The following is a 22157-nucleotide window of genomic DNA, read 5'->3' on the forward strand; positions in this document are numbered from 1 at the left end:
CTCTCTCTCTCTCTCTCTCTCTCTCTGTGTGTGTGTCTCTGCTGGCCTCATTGTCTCTTTCATGTTGTATTTATTACTTGAGATTTTTTTTCATCATTATCCTATTATCTCCTGAATGTGTTTTCTGACTCATGAATGTGGGGTGGCAGATAAAAGCGGTAAGCCAATAATTAATGCTTCTGTGAACAGCAGGCTGAGGGTGAAACCCAGATGAAATACAAGAGCTAGAAAATAGAGGTAAAAGTAAGCTTATAGGAAACATGGATTTGTCCCCTCAGTACATACAGTATGTGCTTTTATATCTGCGTGCAAATTTTGTGTACACTTTTCGGTCGGATATGCAGAAGATGTGTATGTGTATGTGTGTTTGTGGGAAGGATGTGGCTTCGACCGCTCAAGGTCAGCCCGGCGTTAAAGGCTCATTAACACATTCCTGCTGATCTTTGATCAGTATTGAGTGACATGTGTCCTCTCTGACCTCTTCGATTTGAACAGCACATGCTTGACCCTGGACCTGTGGTGAGTGGCTATCTATATTGAGAATAAGATAAGTAAGCAATATTTGCTCATTGCAAATTTCCATGACCCCTGTTACTGAGTGCTCAATTTTAATCCTGACTTAAAATAACATGCATGTAGTGCAATAACTATGATATTTTTTTTTACATTCAAATAATCACAGTACATTACATTACATTTTGACTTCATTGTGTACTTTTTTGCTGTACTTTAGCTTTTTTCAGGTTTTCATATGTCTCAGAGAATTAATCACAATCGTACCTTCTCTCTTAGTTACACACCCCTCCCTCACTCCTTTTTGGCATGTAAGACATTAGATATTCTACACCTCACATGTTCTCAACTTCTCGCTCGGTGTCTCGGCTCAATAGCAGTGGCAGACATTAATTATGAGTTCGCAGTTTGAAAATAAAGTGATGCCTATAGGCAAAAAAAGGCATGTGTGTTTTGTAAGCAGATCACAGGTGAGAGCATGTGCGAATATTTAAATTACAGAAATGTATGTAGCTGCTGACACCAGTAGTGATTGCTTGTGTCTTTGTTCTTGTGTGTGAATTGCATGCTGGGGCATTCATCATGAGTGGACATTCACCTCATTGTAATTTTGGGATTGTTGTTCTAGACAGGCTTTGCTAAATTATTCCTATGCATCTGTGGATAATTATGCAGAAATCTACACTGAATTTACACAATAAAAGTTCCACTCAGGTTCAGTCTTACTGGTGCATTAAACCACAACAAGAGAAAGAGTCTAAGCAGAATAGTAGATAAGATAAAAAAGCACAAGGATAGATTCATCTGATATATGGTGCTGCCACTGACACAGTGGCCTGTCCTGTTTGTTACAAATGAAATTGTCATAGGGGGATAATAATAATAATAATAATTATTATTATTATTATTACTACTATTATTATTATTATTAGTAGTAGTAGTAGTAGTAATAGTTGTCAGGGTTATGGACCTGTCTGTGTGTTTTTGCTCCCTGTGACCCAGTTTCTGTCTCCCGTTGATTGTGTTAATTTGATTCCAGGTGTGTCTAGTTCTTCCCCCAATTATCCTGTGTTTAAAAGCCCTAGTCCTTTCAGCCAGTGTTTGTCGGTTCTGAACGTCCTTCCATGTGTTCCTGTGTCTCCTACGTTCCCCTTGTGATTGGATTATTAAAAGACTGTGATATTGAAGAACTCCTCGTTTCCTCGTTCCTTGCTCCCCGAGTGTGTTGTGACAGAAGAACCGACCGAAACAGTTACCTCCGTTTGTACCCTCCGTTTTGTTTCTTTGTTTTTACTCAGTTTTTTGTTTCCGTTGTGTGTTCCCCATGGATCCCTTCACTCGCCCCGAATTCCTCCTTCTCCTGCTGGAGCAGGGAGACAAAGCTCTCAAGGACCATACCAAACTGTTCCTGTTGGTCGCTAACACCACCAGTTACCCGGACGACGCACTCTGCTCTTTCTATGACGCAAGCCTGAACGCCGAAGATGGTCCTCGGGAGGAATTCACCGCCTTCGTGGAGTGGACTCTGGCGAGAAACGGGTCACCGCTCACCATCTGCCCTGTGGATGATCTCGCCAGATCCACTCCGGTCCCAGAGCCCAGCCCACCATCTCTCCGCGGTACGGAGCATCAGCCTGAGCCCACCGATGACGGAGAGCCATTTCCCGCCCACCTTGGTCGGGCGTTGACCCGCCATCGCCTCTGGGCTCCTCTCCTCTGGCTGCGCCTCGTCGCTCAGTCCCACCGGCTCCTTTGGGCTCCTTCCTCCCGCCAGTTCCACCTTGGTCCTCAGTTGCTCCGGCTCTGCCGCAGATCTCCGTCTCCGCCTTCGTCGCCAGAGCCCTCGGCTCCACCCTGGCCCCCCGGATCCTCGGCATCCCCCTGGTTCGTTGGCTCTCCGTCTCCGCCTCGGGCTCCTCCTCCACCTGCTCCGCCGCCGGTGGGATGGAGCGACGAGGCACAGCGGCCCCCTGGAGTCGGCGGCCATCCAGCCTCCATGGCTCCTCCCACTGTCGACTCCACCGTGGGCCGCTGTTATGACTGTGGCTTGGGTCCCCCCCAATTATCCTGTGTTTAAAAGCCCTAGTCCTTTCAGTCAGTGTTTGTCGGTTCTGAATGTCCTTCCATGTGTTCCTGTGTCTCCTACGTTCCCCTTGTGATTGGATTATTAAAATACTGTGATATTGAAGAACTCCTCGTTTCCTCGTTCCTTGCTCCCCGAGTGTGTTGTGACAATAGTATTAGTAATACTATTATCATAAAATTGCAAAATACAGTTAAATGTCTGGAGATAAATGGGTCATTGTATGTAAATGTCCCTAGCCTTTAAAGAAATATTACACTGGAAAAACACTTTAGGGTTACAATTTTTTTAAATATATATTTTAATGAAACAATGTGTTATTTGAACAATTACACCTTCTTGGGCCATCAATGTGGCAATATTTGTTTTTAATTAATTATAAAGAATTCCAAGCACCACAAAACTGCTCGTCCCCACAGCCATGTACAGAGGGAAAGTGCTTTATTTTAAGGTCAAAAACAGGTTTTTCTACCATTTAAAATACAATAATGTAGTCATAACTACCAAATATATGATGTAAATGACATTAAAAAATGCCAAATAAATATTATAAAATATATAATGAAAGTAGTGGTCCCCTGGAGTTGTGCAACTGCTGTTATCATTTAACAAAAATCATTTATTTTGAAATACAAACCACATTGATGACATCACTTGACTTCCTTCCTCCTGTTTCCTGAAGATCTATGAAGAAAGGCCCATGTTAAGTCCACTGTCTCTTTCAGTTATCAGAAATGTTCTCATTTATCTCATGATTTCATATGAAGCTTTTAGTTGAAGTCACTGGTATCATGGTATGACCTACTTTATTGTTAGGGAATTGTAAAAAAAAATTGAATACAAATGAATTAAACTACTTAATTTAGTGAGTATACGAGTATGGTTTGATACCTTGCAGCAGACATTTTGTAAAATGCATTTTTCATGAAAATTGTCACTGGTGTTACTGTCACTGGTGTTACCTTCCTTATGGGTAACACCAGTGAAGATCAGTTTATGTTTATGTCTTTTACTAACTGCTTTCACTAAATGCCAAATGTATGCCAAATGTAACAATTTAGTCTCATCTAATAATTATAGTTGAAGAATAAGGATCTTTGGTCTAATGTATGTCACTGGTAGATTCATTGTGTCACCGGTGTTACCGTGTTTTTTTTCTGTCACATTAAATAAAATGTGTCACATATGGCATGATAATAATTTTACATCCATTGAATTGTGCTACACTCAAGAGTTAAGATTTAAAGGATTGCATCATTACTTGTTTATAACTGGGTTTTTTTTTCAAATATTTTCATTGTTATAAGAAATACATGGTTGCGCAAATGAACTAACATCATTCAATCACACTTTTAACAAACCTGATTAAAATAAATAAAACATAATCTCCTTATTTGTTGCATTATCATTATTTTTCTGTAACTCTGACTACATGTGCTAAAAAAAATCGAGAAATAATATTTCATAAAAACCTCTAAAATTGCCAAAGAAGTAAGGTAACACCAGTGACAAAAAAAAAATGGTACATGTGGTCTTTAAATAAATGCACAAAAAATCATTAGGCTGTCATTTATGTGTATTCATAAAGTCAAAAATTAATCTAATAATGTGGTCTAAGATTAAATGTTAAAAAAAGAAATACATTTTAAGACATCTTGCCATACCAAAAGTGGACATTTCTGTAGAATGACCTAAATATTTATGACTAAAAAATTCTCCTGCCATTGGCAAAACATTAATTTTGGACCTGTGTGTGAGGAAAGGCAAACTACAAAAAAATGCTTTTAAATGAATGAAGATGTGTTTATTCAAGGTTTCAGTAGAAACGTATTGCTTAAAAGTATTATAACAAAATTCAGCAAAATATTCTTAACTCCTTTTCTACATTATCTGTGCAGCTTTATTCATGAGCACCTCCTGCATGTCCTCTCACAGTTATTTATTTGATTTTGTTTCTCATTAAAAAGAAAGCAAAAACAAGAATCACTATTGAAGTGGAATGCCTTATGGCCATTGAAATTAAAGGTATCTCTGGACTCAAACTTGCTTTGGAGATTCATACGCTCAGAGACCACAAAAAGATACAGAAGGAAGGATTGACTAAAAATAAATTGCACCCACTGATAGTTCCATTTAGTTTGCATGCACTATTTACAATGCATTTAGCATCTATTTCACTAAAGGAATTATAAATGAATTAATCAGGTAGCAAATAACAGTGCATGCATGCACAAAAATTGTGCTAAATGCAATTTGCATCAGTCTTGTAGACTGGTTCTGAGCGCTATCTAGAGATGTCATTGACCGCTGTAATATGGCATACTTGAGACTAATTATCACTGAATGAATTACTGCTGTCATAGTCAACAGACAGTGTTCACAAACATATATAAATAGTTTCATTTACAATATTACTAACTTTTGAATAATCTGTAATAAGTGCAAAGTTTACCCTGAAAAGAATGCCAATGTCATGGCACTATTTGCTCTGAGTAAACAGTCATTATTTGAACTATATACGAAAATATCGAAATAAGACAATAATAGACACATAGATAATAAGAATAATGCAGTTGCAACTTTTAGAGAATTTAGTGTCATTTTAGTATGGATTGCATATGATTAGTGGAAAAGTTTTTGAGCTGAAATGCATGCAGTGGCAACAATTATTTAGTGAATTCACCCACATTCTTCTGGACAAAAAAACAGCAGTATATTTTCTGGTCACTGTTTAAAAAAAATATGTTTCCAAAATTGCATTTCCTTTCATCCAGAGTTGTTCTCAAATTTCTTTTTGTGGGTATAATCAGTATATTTTCATCCCATCCACATCCCACATTTTTGGTAGGCACGGATAATGAGAGAAAAAGCTATAAACAGAAACAGGCTGAAAAATAATACTTTCATTATAGTTTAATGTGCTGGGGCTCTGGGGCTGTACTCAACCTGCTGGGGCTCTGGGGCTGTACTTAACCTCCAGAAGAAAACTAAGGATTATTATCTGGGTACTCCACAAGATTAGATAAGATTATTGTGGTGTTCTGCTTCGCTACGGTTTGGGCTCTTGCCCTGCTTAAATGTACAGTTGGTTGCTTAAATTCATGTGTTGAAATGCTGATAATATATTCACTTTGTCTGGAGATATATAATTGTAGATATGCATAAAAATATTTTTTGGGCTGCTGTGCATTTTTATGTATGTGTCAGTCTCCATAGAATGTTGTGAGATTCATCCTGATTCTGTGTGAGTATCTACAGCATTTGTGAGTTTGACAATATTTGCATGGGTCGATATTCCCCAGTTCACACTTTGACCTATTCTAGTTTGTCATGCATGCTTTTTGATCCACACTCCCCAAAATACACAAGCACACAGACACTAGACCTTTTAATCTATTTCAGTAGTTTTTCTACTAATATAGTGATATTTACTATGCCCTACCTCTCTCTCTCTCTCTCTCTCTCTCTCTCTCTCTCTCTCTCACTCGCTCTCACACATACATTTGTTTTCTTCTTCTCTTTCACATCCTCTGACAGTAATGTACATTGCTAATGTACTGTACTTCCTTAGTTCCTTTGTTCAATAGCAAGTCATGTCCACTCTCTCTCTCTCTGTGTGTGTGTGTGTGTGTGTGTGTGTGTGTGTGTGCTATATTCACCCTTAGATTTTCTTTCAATTAACTAGGCCATTATCTAGTTGCATTACAGTCCACTAGTTTTGTGTTTACCTGGACCATTAACAAACATTAATTCCTCAGTTGACCCGGGACCAGACTGCAACCACTGTGGAATAAGAACGGCTCTGTGCAAAAGAAAAGATCTCTGCTAATGCTTAATTAATACACATAGTAAATCAGTCATCAACATTAATTTGTAGATTAAGCAAAAATTGCAAATAGACAAAGATGAAAATGCATTCAAACCTGAGACTTTAACCTCACATTCAGACGGAATTTCCATATCCATATCTATGTATATGCCAATTCCATTTGAATGCGAGCGAACTATTTAAAGTCTCAGGTTTGAAAACTGTTCCATCCTAATTGTATTTTTTTCTAGAATGTAGCTACTTATATATATATATATATATATATATATATATAGAGAGAGAGAGAGAGAGAGAGCTACATTTATATCTGTCTGTCTGTCTGTCTGTCTGTCTATCTATCTATCTATATCTATATATATATATATATGGATATATAGAGAGAGATAGACAAATAGAAACATCTCTGAATGGCTTATGTGCTTCTGCTGACATTACCCTATGCTACTGTTGACAAGTAGAAGATCTATACAGGTGTTGTATGTTAAATGCTTGACAGTGTTACGTATCCGGTCCATGAACTTCCGTCTGCTAGCCATCAGAGGTCACCCTTTCCACTTCATTGACTCTCGCCAGCTACGTAACAGACAGCATGCGGCTTTGCGCTTATTTTTGATATTTTCATGGCAAATCATTAGCACACCTCCTGTCTTTCAAAGAAATGTCAAAGCAGCTTCTTAAGCACCATATGCTTTACATCCAACTAAGAACATAAAATACATGTTTAAGTCTTTCCCCTCTCTCTCTAAATAAAATTTGATGTGGTTTATCAACTTTGTTAAACAGCTTAGCTATACAATTAGCACAGTTCCTGTCAGCTAAAATAGCAGATCGCTTTAGTCCCTGAAGTGATTTGCTAGATATTTCCTTTTTTTGAGAGCAAGGTATTTGTGCTTAATGCTTTTCGAATAGCCATTTTAATTCATTTAATCTAATTCTACATGATTTTTTTTTTTTTCAAACTCTGAATCAAGTCTGAAAGACTTTAATTAGGTGAATTAAGGAAGGATTGATTTGGATTATTAGAAACTGTGTCTCATTGACAATCAATACCTCTACATCATAATGGATTAAAATGAATCAAAGCAGATTGCTTGATATTGATGTGAGTGCTAAGTGGGCAAACTTCTTTCATGGATAAACATTTCAAAAGGAAGAAGATCAGCTAATTAATTATGCAGCTGTGATTGTCAGATAAAAGTGAGATTGCTGTTTCAAGTTGTGTATTGAATTCTACTCCACTTCAGGGTTTATTCATCAGTTAGTGCTGATAACGGCTCTGTCTCTCTCTTTCTCTCTTTCTGTTAGTGTGGATTTGGTTCACGCACAGCTGCGTGTGTGTGAGGGCTGCAGTCTTCCTGAGCTGGGTCTCGAGCAGGACAAGATCCAGATCAATGGCTGTGCCATTCAGTGCCGGGTCACTACAGAAGACCCCTCCCGTGGTTTTCAACCAGACACAGGTCGCATAGAGGTATGCCTGCTAAATGACATGCAGTTATGCAAATCACAGTAGCATACCCCTATTAATAATACAGGACTTGACAGATTGTGAAGTAACAGGAAACAAATGTGAAGCAACAAGAAACTAGAAACAAATCTCTGTTATTAGTCTTTTCAATAACAGCTTAATTCATAATAAGATAAAGGTATTTTCTTTCCCTATAATTTTACTCGTTTTATAACCACTTTTATGTTTTTGGGAGCTTTTTTATAACTGTTTTTGTCCAGAAACCAAGAATTGAATCTAAAGCTACAATCCTGTTGTTTTACGATCTGGCCATTACAGTGGCTACGCTCATTTATCTGGATTTCTCTCTGCACTCTGCATTCATACACACTAAAACACACACAAAAACTCTCACACATTTTCAAAGAGGCGTTATTTTGATGAGTCATCGAGCAGTGAGCATTGACTGAAAGCGATTTTCAGGGAGTGCTCTTATTGAGTTGAAAGAGGAAACTAGCCCCTTTTTAAATGGGTTGCTGTGCAAAGTGTGATTGCATCATGACTTCAAAATGTGATGCCCAAAGATTCCCAACCCAAGATAAAAGTTGGTGTTATAAAAATTGCTTTGACATTAGGTGATATAGCCACACATTTCATGTTTCATCTTCATATTTCAGCTCTGAATTGGATACTATTTGACATATCAAAATAGCATTAGTAAAAGTTTAGGAAGTGAGACAGGGCCTGTGGAAACACGGAAACACTCTGTCTCGCTCTCTCTGACTCATCTGTTTCTCATTATTTCTTACATCTCTCCTGCCTGAAATCTTCACTTTATCTTTTGTTTCTGTCTTTAGCCTGGTGTAATAACAGATACCTGAGTCTCATGGGGTGCTTGAGTTTGCCTGTCTCTCAACCAAAAAAACTGTGATATTTTTTTCTACTTTTTTCTTTAGTTCCAATAGCTGCACAAGTTTTTTTGAAAAAATGCTGTTGCAATTAAAAATTTCAGGTTTGCTGTGCTTGTTTGTAGGACTGCAGAATTTGGCCAACATTTTGTGATTCATCAATATATTAATCAATATAGATATAAAATAAGAACAATAATAATAATTTTATGTTATATAATAATTAAAATTGCAATACTTATATTAATGGCTGCCTTAATTTCAAATGTTAAAATCTTTTATTTTATTTTAACAGAAAACCACAAGGAACTCCTAAAGCTTCTCTTTTGTTGATAAGTCCTTCTCATTCAAATTTGGGAAGATGGCTGTGGCATATTGTGTTACCAAATTCACGTTAAAGCGACTCAAACTCAATGTAGTCGCAGAAAGCGAGTTTGTGTGGAACAGCACTTAGCACAGGACTAGCAGCTCTGAGACAGACTGTGCAGAAACTGGCGGATAATGAGCTGCTCACGTGTGAAAGAACACTGTGCCGCACTTTGCTCTGAAACATGCAGCACATATATTTATTTAGTTAAATTGCAGCTTTTGCAATTTGATAATCGCTCTAAGTCATATCGTCATTTTGGTTTTATTTTGATTAATTGCGCATCCCTATGTTCCTGAATAATGAATGTGCATGAATGACAAAAAACCTAACCACTAAGTATCTAACCAGCATTAAGTGAAGTCTGTCAGTGAGTTAGATGTGTGAAATGCATCTGTTTATCCTAATTTTAAAAATAATTATGATAAACAATACTACATGCAATACGTTTATGGCTTTTTTATCACTGTCCTCCTTTCTTAAATGACAAAAAGAAACTTGGACATTCTCTCCAGCATTGCATGGGGGGGAAACAGGGTTGAAACTATGTGGAGATGAGTGCACGATGACAACATTTAAATTTTTTTATTAATGTGTCCTATATCTGTAACTTACAACTATCCATCCTCTCCTTTCCTCCCACTTCCTCTGTTTGCTTAATTTTCTCTTTCTTGTTTTTTCTTCTCAGCAGAACAGCAGAAATGTTCGGGGGGGAGCGAGAGAAAGCTCAGCGAGAAAGGGCTTAAAATGTCTGGCCCAGCAAGAGATCATAGCATTTTAGTTGAGCAAGAGAGATAAAGAGGTGAAGAAAATGAAAGAATGACTCCCTGAGCACAGAAATGCACACAGTCCTTCTGAGAAACAGTGGGATACAGAAAGAGATGGGGACAGTTAAATTAAAATGCCGTTGACAGTAGATTTCTCTTTGCTTGGCTTTTGGAGACTGTCTACTCACACTTTATATTCTTAGGAGTTGAATTTACTTACTAATTTGAGAAACTTGTTTCATGACATCACTGAAAACTTGTCTCGTTAAGTTCACCTAATGTGGTCTTCTAAAAGAGTCAACTTAACCATTTAATTAAAGCTGTTTAATTGTAGGTAGATTCAGTTAATTGTTTCTGCTTAATAATTTCAGTTGATTTACTCTCATTAACTAAATTATAGTCATCATATTAACTATATTGTCATTTGACTGACTCTGGCTCAGTCAAACATGATAGAGTTACCCAATATTTATGTGTGCCTAAAGCTAATTTTTGAGGAGCAAAATGACTTCAAACACTTTCCAACTTTGTTCAAATGGAACTCTAATCACCCTAATGGTAACTCTGTATGTCTAGGTAAAAAAGGGGGATTATAAAGAGCAAAAACTTCTATTAATTCTTAAAAACAACTATGTTTCCCTAAATTCCTACCCTTTTTCAAGCATACCGAATTAAATTGTTCAAGCGCACAGGCTTATGTGTATTCCCCCCAGCTACAGTGCTCAACAACAATATCAAGTTCATTGCCGAGTCCTAGCGTTATTAAGGATTTATCATTCAGTCTAATTAGCTGAACCAAAAAAAAACAAAAAACAAAAACATATGAATTCAACAATTTTCTACCAGCCAGAGCAATATTTCTTTCATATAAAGAAATACTGCAGGGAGGGCATGTTGTTGTTATTGTTTTTTTTTTTAGAACACATTACATACAAGTTAGTACGGCCAGTCAGATCAAAGAGAGAGTGTTATTTTGCAATTTATCACATTTTATGAACACTTTTTAATTTTATGATTTATGTATCCAAATACTTTTAGGAAGAATGTCCCCCGCCGCCTTCTTTCTTTTTATTTATTTATTTATTTTTATTTTTTGGCAAATCTTCTTTTTTCCCTACCTCCTCTTGTACTGCTTGTATCAGATTATTTATTAATTTAAGATTTTTTAAAGGTAACAAGACAAAAATTATAGCTCCCAAATTCCCAGTCACAGTAGTCACTTTTAAATATGCCAGATCATATGCTTGTTTATTATGAGTTTTGTTTTGTTTTGTAAAAAAAAAAAAAAAGAGAGAGAAATAATACATTTTCCATGACCTACCAAGAGAAGAGTCAAAAGATGAAAGGAATATATTCTGTAAAGAGGAAAGAGTGGGACATAAGTGTGATTGAGTGAATAGGGTATTGTTCTGTACAATATATGGAAAGAGACAGAGAGCAGGGTAGAGGGAGGTATGTAAATCCATGGATGTGCAGGGTGGAGGAGAGAGGCAGATGCAGACAGTGATGTATTAGGGACATGTTGATGGAAAGATCAATGGATAAGAGATATGGACTCTGTTCACACAGTCAGTGTTTTGGATTGCAACAGTCAGCTAGTTGACAACTGTATGAGTTCTGCTCCTACAGCACATATTATCCAAACATGCTCTGTAAACATAGAACCAAACTCTTTTTTAAAAAAAAACTGTACTGTTTATGAACAGGTCTAACTGTCTGATCATGAATGGCAATGGTTTTCTGCTGCAACGTGAACAGACACTGTGAATCGTGCCCCGCCTGCGTGTGACCATCACATGCACATTCACACACTCGCACGCACATCCGCTTCCTCATGCAATCAGAATAGATTTAATTCCTCTCTCAATCACATATCTTTCTGTCTCTCCCTCACTATACTCCTCCTCCTCATCCCATCAGCCTTTTTCTCTCAGCGGGGATGAAACGCTACCTTACAGAGCATGTGAAATGCAAAAATACATCAGTTTACACAGACACACTCTCAGGCTCGATATTAAAACAATGTGTGGGCGACCGTACATGTGTGGGCAACCATCCCAGCTATACCGTACAGTGTATGTTTTATTATGCATATACAGAGGGATCCAAAAGTATGATATCATATTGAAAATATGAGGGTATTTCCCATTTAAACCTTGAAATGAACAAAGTTGTAGTATTTAAAATGAAGACGCATTACAAAATAAAATAAAGATTATATGATTTTGCACTGTTTCTAGGTCACTAATCAAGTATAAGTAAAGTTGCAACATTGCTCTTGTGACTCTTTGTACAGACAGCCAGATGTTCTTGCAATAAAGCTCCAGATGCACTTTATATAACCTCAAATCATGAGATCATTTTGCACAAATTTATAGACTTAAAGTTAAATACTAAGACATTGTGTTAATGTTTCAACTTTTCACTCAAATTTTCATGATGACAGTATATTTTGTAAATGTTCAGAAGCATATTCAATAGATCATACTGTACTGTACCCAACTGTATGCACATTATATGCACATGCTCAGCTCATAATTCAGCCCACTGCAATTATTATGTAGAGCTAGTACACACAGTGTAATGTGGGGTTTGGTGTTTGGGTTTTGTTTCATGTTCATGTTTTCCATGTGGATTATGTTTGGATGTTTGGATCACTGTAAATAAACTGCACTGGGGTTCTTCACTACGCTCGCCTTCAGTGGACTAATTCGTTACACACAGAATAATATATTAACAGATACAAGCATCATGCATGTGCTTAGAAGGCTTTGGTTTTGTTGTTAACCCTTATGCAGGAAGATAAAATAAATGCTGTTTTCCAAAACATTAGAAGTCAGGTAATGAAGGAAAACATTTTTAAATTTTCCTTCAAAATACCACTTTTATTTCAATTTTTACAACTCGCATCTCCCATCAAAATAAAATGCAGCAGATTCCTTTGAAGGGTTAAAGTGAAAACACAAAGATGCCCATATTAGCATTCACGCAGCAGTTATACATCAAAGAGGCCTTGCCGAGATAAAGGGCGGAAAAACATAGGGTGAGAGCATGTTTGATCATGTGATAAACATTTAGCTTCCGACTGAGAGGCTTCCTGGGAAGAAGTATTGTCATAAATGACAGCATTATAATTATTCTCCTCATCAATGCAGTATTAGCTCTTGATTGTTATCTTGATTAAGTCATAGTCGTCATCATCAACATCATTATTGTTATCATCAGCTCCATCATGTGGTCTTAGTTGTTTAATAATTCAGATACACATACGCATGCATGCAGACATAGAGAAGTGGCACAGGGCTGAGGTTTGGGGTCGGGATGAAATCGTTTATCACGGTGGTTGGTCAAAGAGGACAGTGGAATCACTTAGACCACACAGAAATGAATAATGCACACAAACACACGCATCTCTCTAATGCAGTTCTTTCATCAATGCTGAAAGCTCAGTACGGGATCTGCAGTGGTCCCAAAAAGTATTTGGACACTTAAGACACACGTTAGAATGTTATGTAACAAAATATCATACAACATTTATTTTTAATATAGCACAAACAGACTTTCAAACAAAGCATTTTACAAAAGCTGAAAAGTGTAAGGTTGGTAAGATTTTTTAAATACTTTTATTTAGCTAGGATCCATTAAATTGATCAAATTTGACAGCATTTGGCAGCAACTAATTTCTACATTGATGGTAATAAAAATAAATGTTACTTGATTACCAAAGTTAGCATATTAGAATGATTTTTGTAGGATCATGTGATACCAACAACTGCAGAAATGGCTGCTGAATATTCAGCTTTGCCATCACAGGAATAAATTGTATTTTAAAATATATGAAAATAGAAAACAGCTATTTTACATTGTTGTCCTATTTCAATGTTTCAGTATTTCAATATTTCAAATCCAGTGTTACTGTTTTTTTTTTTGTTGTTTTTTTTTTTTTACATATTTTGATTAAAGTAATTCATAAGGGACTTCACTTTCTTCACATTGCAGGTCTACTTTTCCCTCATCTCTCTGCTTTTCAGTCCATCCGCAGTAAAAACATCAAGGAAAGATGATTAATTTTTATGAGGGAGAGACTGGTACTAACAGGGCTGAGGGGAGTGGATTGAGATATAGAGATGTACAGAGAGAAGACGTGTGTTGATTTCTTCACTGCTTAATGTATTCCATTCTTTCTGTATACAGCGTCTTTCCTGCAGAACCAAGGAGGTCTCGTTTGCTCACACACACTCACTCACAGACCTCCCACACTAAACTGCAGCGCCACCGTAATTAATTTAGTAGAGATCTGATAACTGAGTAATTACAGGTGTAGCAATGCACACACACACACACACACACATACACATCCATCACTCCACTCTCTTTTTATCGCCTACTGGTGTATATGGATTAGACATCCCTCTGTTTTATTTTTTTAAGGAATCTAAAATAAATAAATAAATTGATTAATTAAAAAGAAGATAATAAAATTAAATACATTTTAATACATCTCTTTCAATAGAATATTATGTTATATATGCTATATTATATGTTATATTATGTTATAAATTTTCACATCAGAGATGAAAGAGTTTTTTTTTTTTTTACCTGTTTGGGACATTTCTCACTTTTAGTGGCATTAATATGCCTTGTTTTATTTTTGAACTAATACTGTGTCTTGTTTCTATTTTCCATTTAAAATATCGAAATGTTAAAACCAAATAAATATTCACTATAAAAAGAGGTGACTTGCTACTGTTACATTACGGATCTATTTCTACCTTATCTAACTTCCTTTATTTGGATAGCATTGGTGATATTGTTATAGAAAAAGTGGTACACACCAAATATTAGGAAATTGTCCGTCATATTTTCATTCATTTTTATTAGTGACCCAGTTGTAGTAGTATTCAGTTTTTTTCCTATATAATATTTTTTCCACTTGTTTTGAGCATGCACCTCAATAAATTAAGTGAAAAAGGGAGAAAAAAAATCTATGGAACAAGATATTGACTGAAAAAAAATCTGAATAGCTGTCGTGCCTTATTGGTAAATTGATCTTGTTTTAAGGATGTTTTTCCAGGGAAAACAATGATTATGAAAATGATTTTGCAGTGCATTCAGTCGATAACGTAAACTGTTTGGCACAGCAGCAGAATATCTAACTTTGTATTTACATTATGATTTTGGCCTTCTTGAGCAAGCAGATTTATATCTGCAGATAGCAGTAACCTGTATATTTGTGTTTACATCTACCAGTTATCCCAAAGGGTGTATGTGAACACAGTGATATGACATTTATCAGTCTCATCAGTGATGGCAGTGTGCAAATATCACAAACTTCCCTTAGGAATGAATTTCCTGTCAAAGATGAAGAGACCTGACATGAACGGTGGTGAAGAAGGGCTAGAGAAAAGCAAACCTGATGTAACAGCAACATGTTGACCTGACATGCTCTGCTGAATGATGCACTCTTGATAATATGTCTTTTAACTCTGAAATAATAATGCAAAGCACATGCTGACCTGCTCATTTTAGATTATTTCAGCTCTGAGGCCCGACTCGCATGGGCTCATCTTCAGCCTGGTTTTTGTCTTGTGCTACAACATGAAGCCTCTTAATTGAATGCATCGTGACTGAAACTGCAAAAACAATGTCTTTGGGAAAACAATAACAGAGTACGAGAGAGAGAGAGAGAGATGGGGCTGTCTGATACGGTTTGTCTAGAGTGTTATATAAAAGGTCAGATTGGTGTTTCCATAGTGATGGGTGATTGACAGGTGTTTTAGTGGAAGCATAGCAATGATAACATAACCTCTAACCCTGTAAAGGTCTATTTTGTTATGAATGGTAGCTTTGTGTGTGTGTGTGTGTGTGTGTGCGCGCGTTTTTGTGACGAATGAGGACATACATTTGTATAATGACAAGGGTATGACATAGGTATTACAAGGAGAAGGTGACTTTTCAGGACATTACCCCATGTCCCCACTTTTCAAAACGCATATAAATCACACAGAATGGAGTGTATTGAAAATCTGAAATAGCACAAAGTTTCCTGTGAGGGGTAGGTTTAGGGGTAGGGTTGGTGTAGGGCAATAGAATATACGGTCTGTACAGTATAAAAACCATTATGCCTATGGGATGTCCCCACTTTTCACAAAAACAAACCTGTGTGTGTGTGTGTGTTCTTTCTATTTTCTCTCATTTAGTCTCTGTTTATGAAGGTTATTATTTCTCTTTCTGTTTTAATTATTGAGTAAAAGAGTTATTTGTGTACTCGTGGAGAAATACACTGAGTGGCATGTGTCTGTACTTTTCAATTGTGGACTGAGGAAACATTCAATTAAACAGTGAACTGAAATACATTAAGTTGCCGTCACATAACACATAAAATGCAATATAATTAGCAGCATGCTAATATAATGTCGTGTGTGAAGCTGGCATTTGCACAGTTATTATACAGCATCAACCAATATACTTTTTATATATGGTAGCCCTTGAACCGTCAACATAATAGAAACTGATCTAAATCCCAACATATAAGAACATTAAACACTAACAAGACACTTACTTTCTTTTCTTGCTCAAAGACGCATAAAATACCATTAATTCCATGCAAAGCAGTAGTCGTAATAGATTGCATGCAGCGAAAGTAAGTTGGTGGAACACTGACGAATTGTGTTGCATGTGGGTCATTAACTAAATTGAGCAAGCAGTAAAAATTATTTTTAAAGTGCATGTACCCACTTCTTAATCTCTGTCTGGTTTAAGAAAATACATTGCTAAATCATAAGACCACAAGTGAAAATTCTGCTATTTTAAATTTGTCAAGTATATCCCTAGAAATATTTCAGATTCTATTAATTTTGTATACAATAATAGTATTGTTCAAAAGTGTATTATTTGGCCAGCTTATTATTTCAGTTGTTTGCAATGGAAGCACTGCAAATGTAAATTAAAAAAAAAAAAAAAAAGCACCAGCATGAGGAGGCACTGTGTGTCTATTGCAAATTGATGTCTGTGCTAATTTTTTTCTGGCCACCGAGAGTTGAAAAAATATTCAACTTTGAGTAAAATGCATCATTCATCCCTGTCACTTTTTTACCAAGCCATCCAAATTGCAATGGAGGAGGGGTGGGACAAACACCAGTCCAACCAACCATTATATACTACTTTTAAAAGTATATATGTCTGTACCATGGCATCCCCTACCAAAATTGATATAAAACAATAATGCTCAGAGAAACATTTAGTTCACTATGGGTCTACCATATTTCATCTGTAGATATTCTGTATTTTTTCTAAGTACTGTGACTGTACTGTGCCTCAGTCTGTCTCTCAAGCATTAAATTGATTAAAATTGACAGTAAAGAATTTTACACTGAAGTAGAATTTTTGTGTAACCAGTTTATTGTTAACAGACACCAAACCTTGAAGGGTAGTGTATATGTTTGTTTTTTTAAAGAATATCCATCTTACATGCAAGTAATAAATTATTGCAAAGTGCTTGTTTTAAATGTCATTTTTAGAAACTTCTCTCTTAGCATTTCTACATCACTCCTACATCTCTTTTTTTATCTTTATGCCTAATTTATTCTTTCCCATTATTTTACACCTCTCTTTAATCTTTATCTTTGTAATATTCATCTACTTTGTCTATCTCTCATTTTCAAACATACACACACACACACACGTAAACACACACTGTCCCAGTTGCTGATGTGTTTTCACACATCCTCAGTTTCAATTTAGATTTTTTATTTCATTTCTTTCTCCTAGTATGTTTTTTCCTGCCACAGTGTAGTTTGTCACTGTTCATTTCTCTCTCCTCTCGTCCTGTCTCTATAGACTCCATCACTACATCTCTCCTCACCACCTCTCTTTGCTCCTCTGTTCCATATATTTGCCTGAATCTGTTTCGCTGTATAGGCTCTGTCTAAACATATTTGTTACGTCTCATGAGGGATATTGTTTTCCTTCCATCCCTTTCTAATAACCCGTTTTTCCCCTAGATTATCCTTCCTCTCTATTTCTCTCTCACTAGTATTCCATATCCCTTGTCCTCATATTATGCTCTACTCGTCCTTCTTTTCGCCTACTCACTGCCATTCCTTTTTTTTTCGGGTAGCACTGGTGTTTTCCAGCAATACAGTCTAATTCAGGCTAACACGTTTAGAAAGGCCTTTTCTCCCTGACTTAGCACTGTTTCATAGTTGCAGAGTTGAGAATCTGTATGTGAGTGTTTTATATGCTCAAGGTTGTCTTTTTTTCTTTATCCCTCTTTAATATGTAATATTACACTCAATCTCAGATAGATGTCCTCCCATTTTTTCAGTGCAAAATACATCTTTTTTGTTACTACTACACGCCTCTCTAATTCTTTTTTTTGTAACATAAAAAAGTGATCTCGAGTACAGCTCTCGACCCTCCATTTCCAGTGTAAAAAAATGAACCAGAGATCAGTTCAGGATTTTTGCATATTTTATATATAGATATATATAGATAATAAGCTGCTTTCAAAATATGGCATTTGAAAAAAAACTGGTCTCTTGGCTCAATTTGCCCCTAGTTAGGAGCCACGTGGAGTTCAACTGTGCCATTGATTATGCTGAGGTAAAATGGAACATTTTCACCTCATGCTATATCAAAAGAAGATAAATTCAATAAAAAATGACTTCTTAAAATCTATATATGAGCCTTGTGATGGACTGAACATTCATCCAGGGAGTTTCCCTGCCTGTGGCTCAAGATGCTGAGTTAGGCTCCAGCTCCCTGCGACCTTAATCAGCACAATGTGGTTTAGAGAGTGGATGGATGGATGACTTCTTAAAAGTTTTATTTAAAGATACAGTTCACAACTTTGGAGGCATTTTTAAAATGATTTAAAAATTTCAAAATGAAATAGTTCAAATTGAAGAATTAAAACAAATAAAGAAGGCCTTACAGAACTGGGCTAATCCCACTTATAAATGTTGCAGGGAAATACAATTTCATTTCAATGCCCAGTTTTCATAAACAATGCAAACAAATTTAACAATTTTCAGAACAACATCAAGTTCAGAACGAAGAACAAAATCATACATGTTTGGTCTTAAATGAATGAAATACAATGTAGAATTACAGTAAAATAATACTTCATAATCATAAGAAGGGGTGAGCCACTGGCTCAACTTGCCCCAGGACTTTTGGCTCAAATTACCCCACTTCCACTATTTTAACAATCTTGTATCATCCAGCAGTTTAGGGATAAGATCATGCTAACAGTATAGCCTCATATTATAACTTCCTAAAGCACAAACCCGTGTGATATTTTTTTTCAGATTTGTCTGTTGTTAAAGGTTGTTTAGAAATGAGAGGTGGCACAACATTCCCACAGGCTCAAATCTCCCCTATATATATCAATATATACACGCACAGTTTTGGTCTGGCTGCTAAGAATTGCAGCATTCTTACACAAAACAAGATTTAAAATGTGAAATTACCATGTTTTATTATTTATCTAGGTATGACTTGTGTAAAAAAAAAATGACAAAAGTAATGACACAACAGTGTAGCATAGCATATTTGAAATGTTTATTAAATGTTATTAAAAACTGCATAATACAGCAGGGCATGATTTTGTGAACAAATAAATTCGGGTTTCAGACATGACTTTAAAGTCACTATAATGTACTAACGACCTAGAACAGTGGTTTTAATTCTCAACCACATTCCTTGAGCCCCCCAACTAAACTGTGTTTTTCTTCAATTTATGAAGTTTCTGCAAATTGAATTGTAATCTTAATTGTATAATATAATGTGGTTGCAAACCACAATTTCCATTGATCTTTAGTGATGATGGCCCAAATATTTAGTGAGTACACAGCTTATTACTCAGTATACATTTAGTGAAAAAAAGGGCATTTACATATTAGAGCCCAACCGATATATCGTTTTGCCGATTTTATCAGCCGATATGAACCTGTCGCAGATATATCGGTATCGGCGAATATGCCGCCGATATGCCACCGATATGAACATTGTTTTACAGAACATAAAACGCAGATAAAATGCTAGTAAATGGTGTAATTACGTAGTTTGTCCAGGCATTGTTTGCTACTGACAACCTGGATGAAACGCTTTAAAGCTTAAGTGTATGGAATACCATTGAAACTTTGAACGGCCATATCTCCGTAACGGCGTGGCGGATCCGCACCAAATTCGGGGGATCCCTTCAGCTCGAGGAACCCTCTCGAACGCCGAATCGAGTGTACATCTCGAGGCCCCCTTTCGAATGAGACCACCCACGTGTCGATAGCCCCAGGCGTCCGGGAGTTACGGGCGGTTAAATTACGGGCAGTTAATAATAAAATAAGAACAAATAAAGAAATTACTAATGATAGCACAAATAAAAAATAACGATAGGCCAACAAATGAAATAAATTGCTTTTTAGTTTTTCAGGTAGGTCTAACACACAGTGTTCCGATGAGCATCCCGGGGGCTACCGACGCACGGAGGGTGGCGTTCGAGAGGGCTCCTCAAGCTGAAGGGACCCCTGAATTTGGTGTAGATCCGCCGCTGCGTTCACTAGATCAGTGTTTCCCAACCGGGGTGCAGCGGCACCCTGGGGTGCCGTCTGTCGAGAGCAGGGGTGCCGTGTAAAAAAATCATTTGTTTAACAAAACTCAAATTGAATTCAGCTGGACACACTTTCCTGTTTATCCCAACAAGATTTACGGTTCAGTGCACTAATGTCAGACACATTTTGGATAATAAAGTTTATTGTTAAATTGTTAAATGCCCTTCCTCCATTACATATCTTTGTCACGTCATTATAAGTATAGTAGGCTATAAGATATATCAATATCGGCCTTTTTTACGCTCTAATATCGGTATCGGTATCGGCCCCCAAAAAACCCATATCGGTCGGGCTCTATTATATGTATGCCGCCTTTTTTGACCTGGTGAAGGCATTTTCATAGACAAGACACTTTTCAAGATTTTCAACCTTTTTACATACACACATGTAAATAAGGCACAGGCCAGGATAATCAGGTCAACAATGTGAAATCACACTGACAACAGAAAACCACAAGATACTATCCAATTAAAGCTCACAAACAAAGATTGAGAACTGCAGACACTCTCATTCCTTCTATGCCTCTCATTAATTTACGTGTATGTGCATATGTTAAATTCTTCAATTTTTGTAAGTGTTACCTTTTAAAAGGGCACAAACCCTTTTTAAAATCGCTTGTTCTCTTCTTTTTCTTCAGTTGGCTTACTAATTGCCGTTTTTTTTCCAGAAGCTTGGTACCAGGCTCTTGCCCTTTTAGTGACAGAGTACAGCTGAAGTGGCAGCATCCTAAACGGGAGAGGGATGGAGGGAGGGGAGACTGTGGTTATCAGCACCAACAGATGGGTAGTCCCTGCATTCATTGTAAGGAGACGGAGACCCCTTTCAGAAACAGGAGACAGAGGCAGTCACAAGGGAGGTGATGGGGCCAAGAAAAGAAGGAAAGAGAGTTATGAGCACTTCAGTCTCATATCAGTATGCCGGTGCATGGGTGTGTTGCACTGTGAAAGTGAGAATGCGTAATCCTTTTTTGTTAAGAATGCAGTATAATTTATTTGTACAGTATGTGTTTGTAGGTATGTGGCCTTATTCATTCTCATTCCACATTTATAGACTTGTGTGTGTCTGAATATGATGAGTTTAATCTTTTACATGTGTGTGTGTGTGTGTGTGTGTTGGCTTCTGCATAGTCCCGTGTATCCAGGCAGCTGTCAGTAGGCATAAAGTCAGGTCCACATTGCATCTAAATCTGGCCAAGAACCGCCCACTCAGACAGGAAGAAACCAACCACAGTTTTTGTTTTACATACTGCTTAGGGTTTATTTGAAATAGATTATACTGTCCCACAATGAAAGATCAACGATGTGATGTTGTCCATCTTTAGGCAAATTTATGTTTTTTTTTCCAACCTGAGAAGTATGATGTTTTTTTATTTTGTTTTACAGTACATGTGAGGGTGGTTCAAGTTTTCCTTTTTGTTTGTGCTTAGCTAATTATGTGCCTGAATAACCATCTTGTTAATTTACCTCAAACAAAACTCTAATTTTCAAAACTTTCAAAGATTTAAGGCCACTAACTTTCCAAACCTAATTAGTTAACTTAAATATTTAAATAATAAACTTAAATAATTAATGCATTAACTATCATGAATTAACAACAAACAATGTTTTTTTTTTATTATTATTATGAACAAATACAG

At 36.6% G+C, this 22157-nt stretch overlaps 1 protein-coding gene across 1 annotated transcript in view; it reads left to right on the forward strand.

Moving 5' to 3' along the window:
• The window catches only part of pcxb (pyruvate carboxylase b), a 238018-nt gene that overhangs the window by 70814 nt on the left and 145047 nt on the right, over positions 1-22157 (forward strand). The window contains exon 9 of the mRNA XM_016529777.1: positions 7731-7893. Within this exon, the coding sequence (XP_016385263.1) occupies positions 7731-7893 (163 nt within the window). The remainder of the gene's footprint in view (positions 1-7730; positions 7894-22157) is intronic.

This window comes from Sinocyclocheilus rhinocerous, unplaced genomic scaffold (assembly GCF_001515625.1).
Source record: "Sinocyclocheilus rhinocerous isolate Xijiao unplaced genomic scaffold, SAMN03320098_v1.1 scaffold1382, whole genome shotgun sequence".
Taxonomy (NCBI): Eukaryota; Metazoa; Chordata; class Actinopteri; order Cypriniformes; family Cyprinidae; genus Sinocyclocheilus; species Sinocyclocheilus rhinocerous.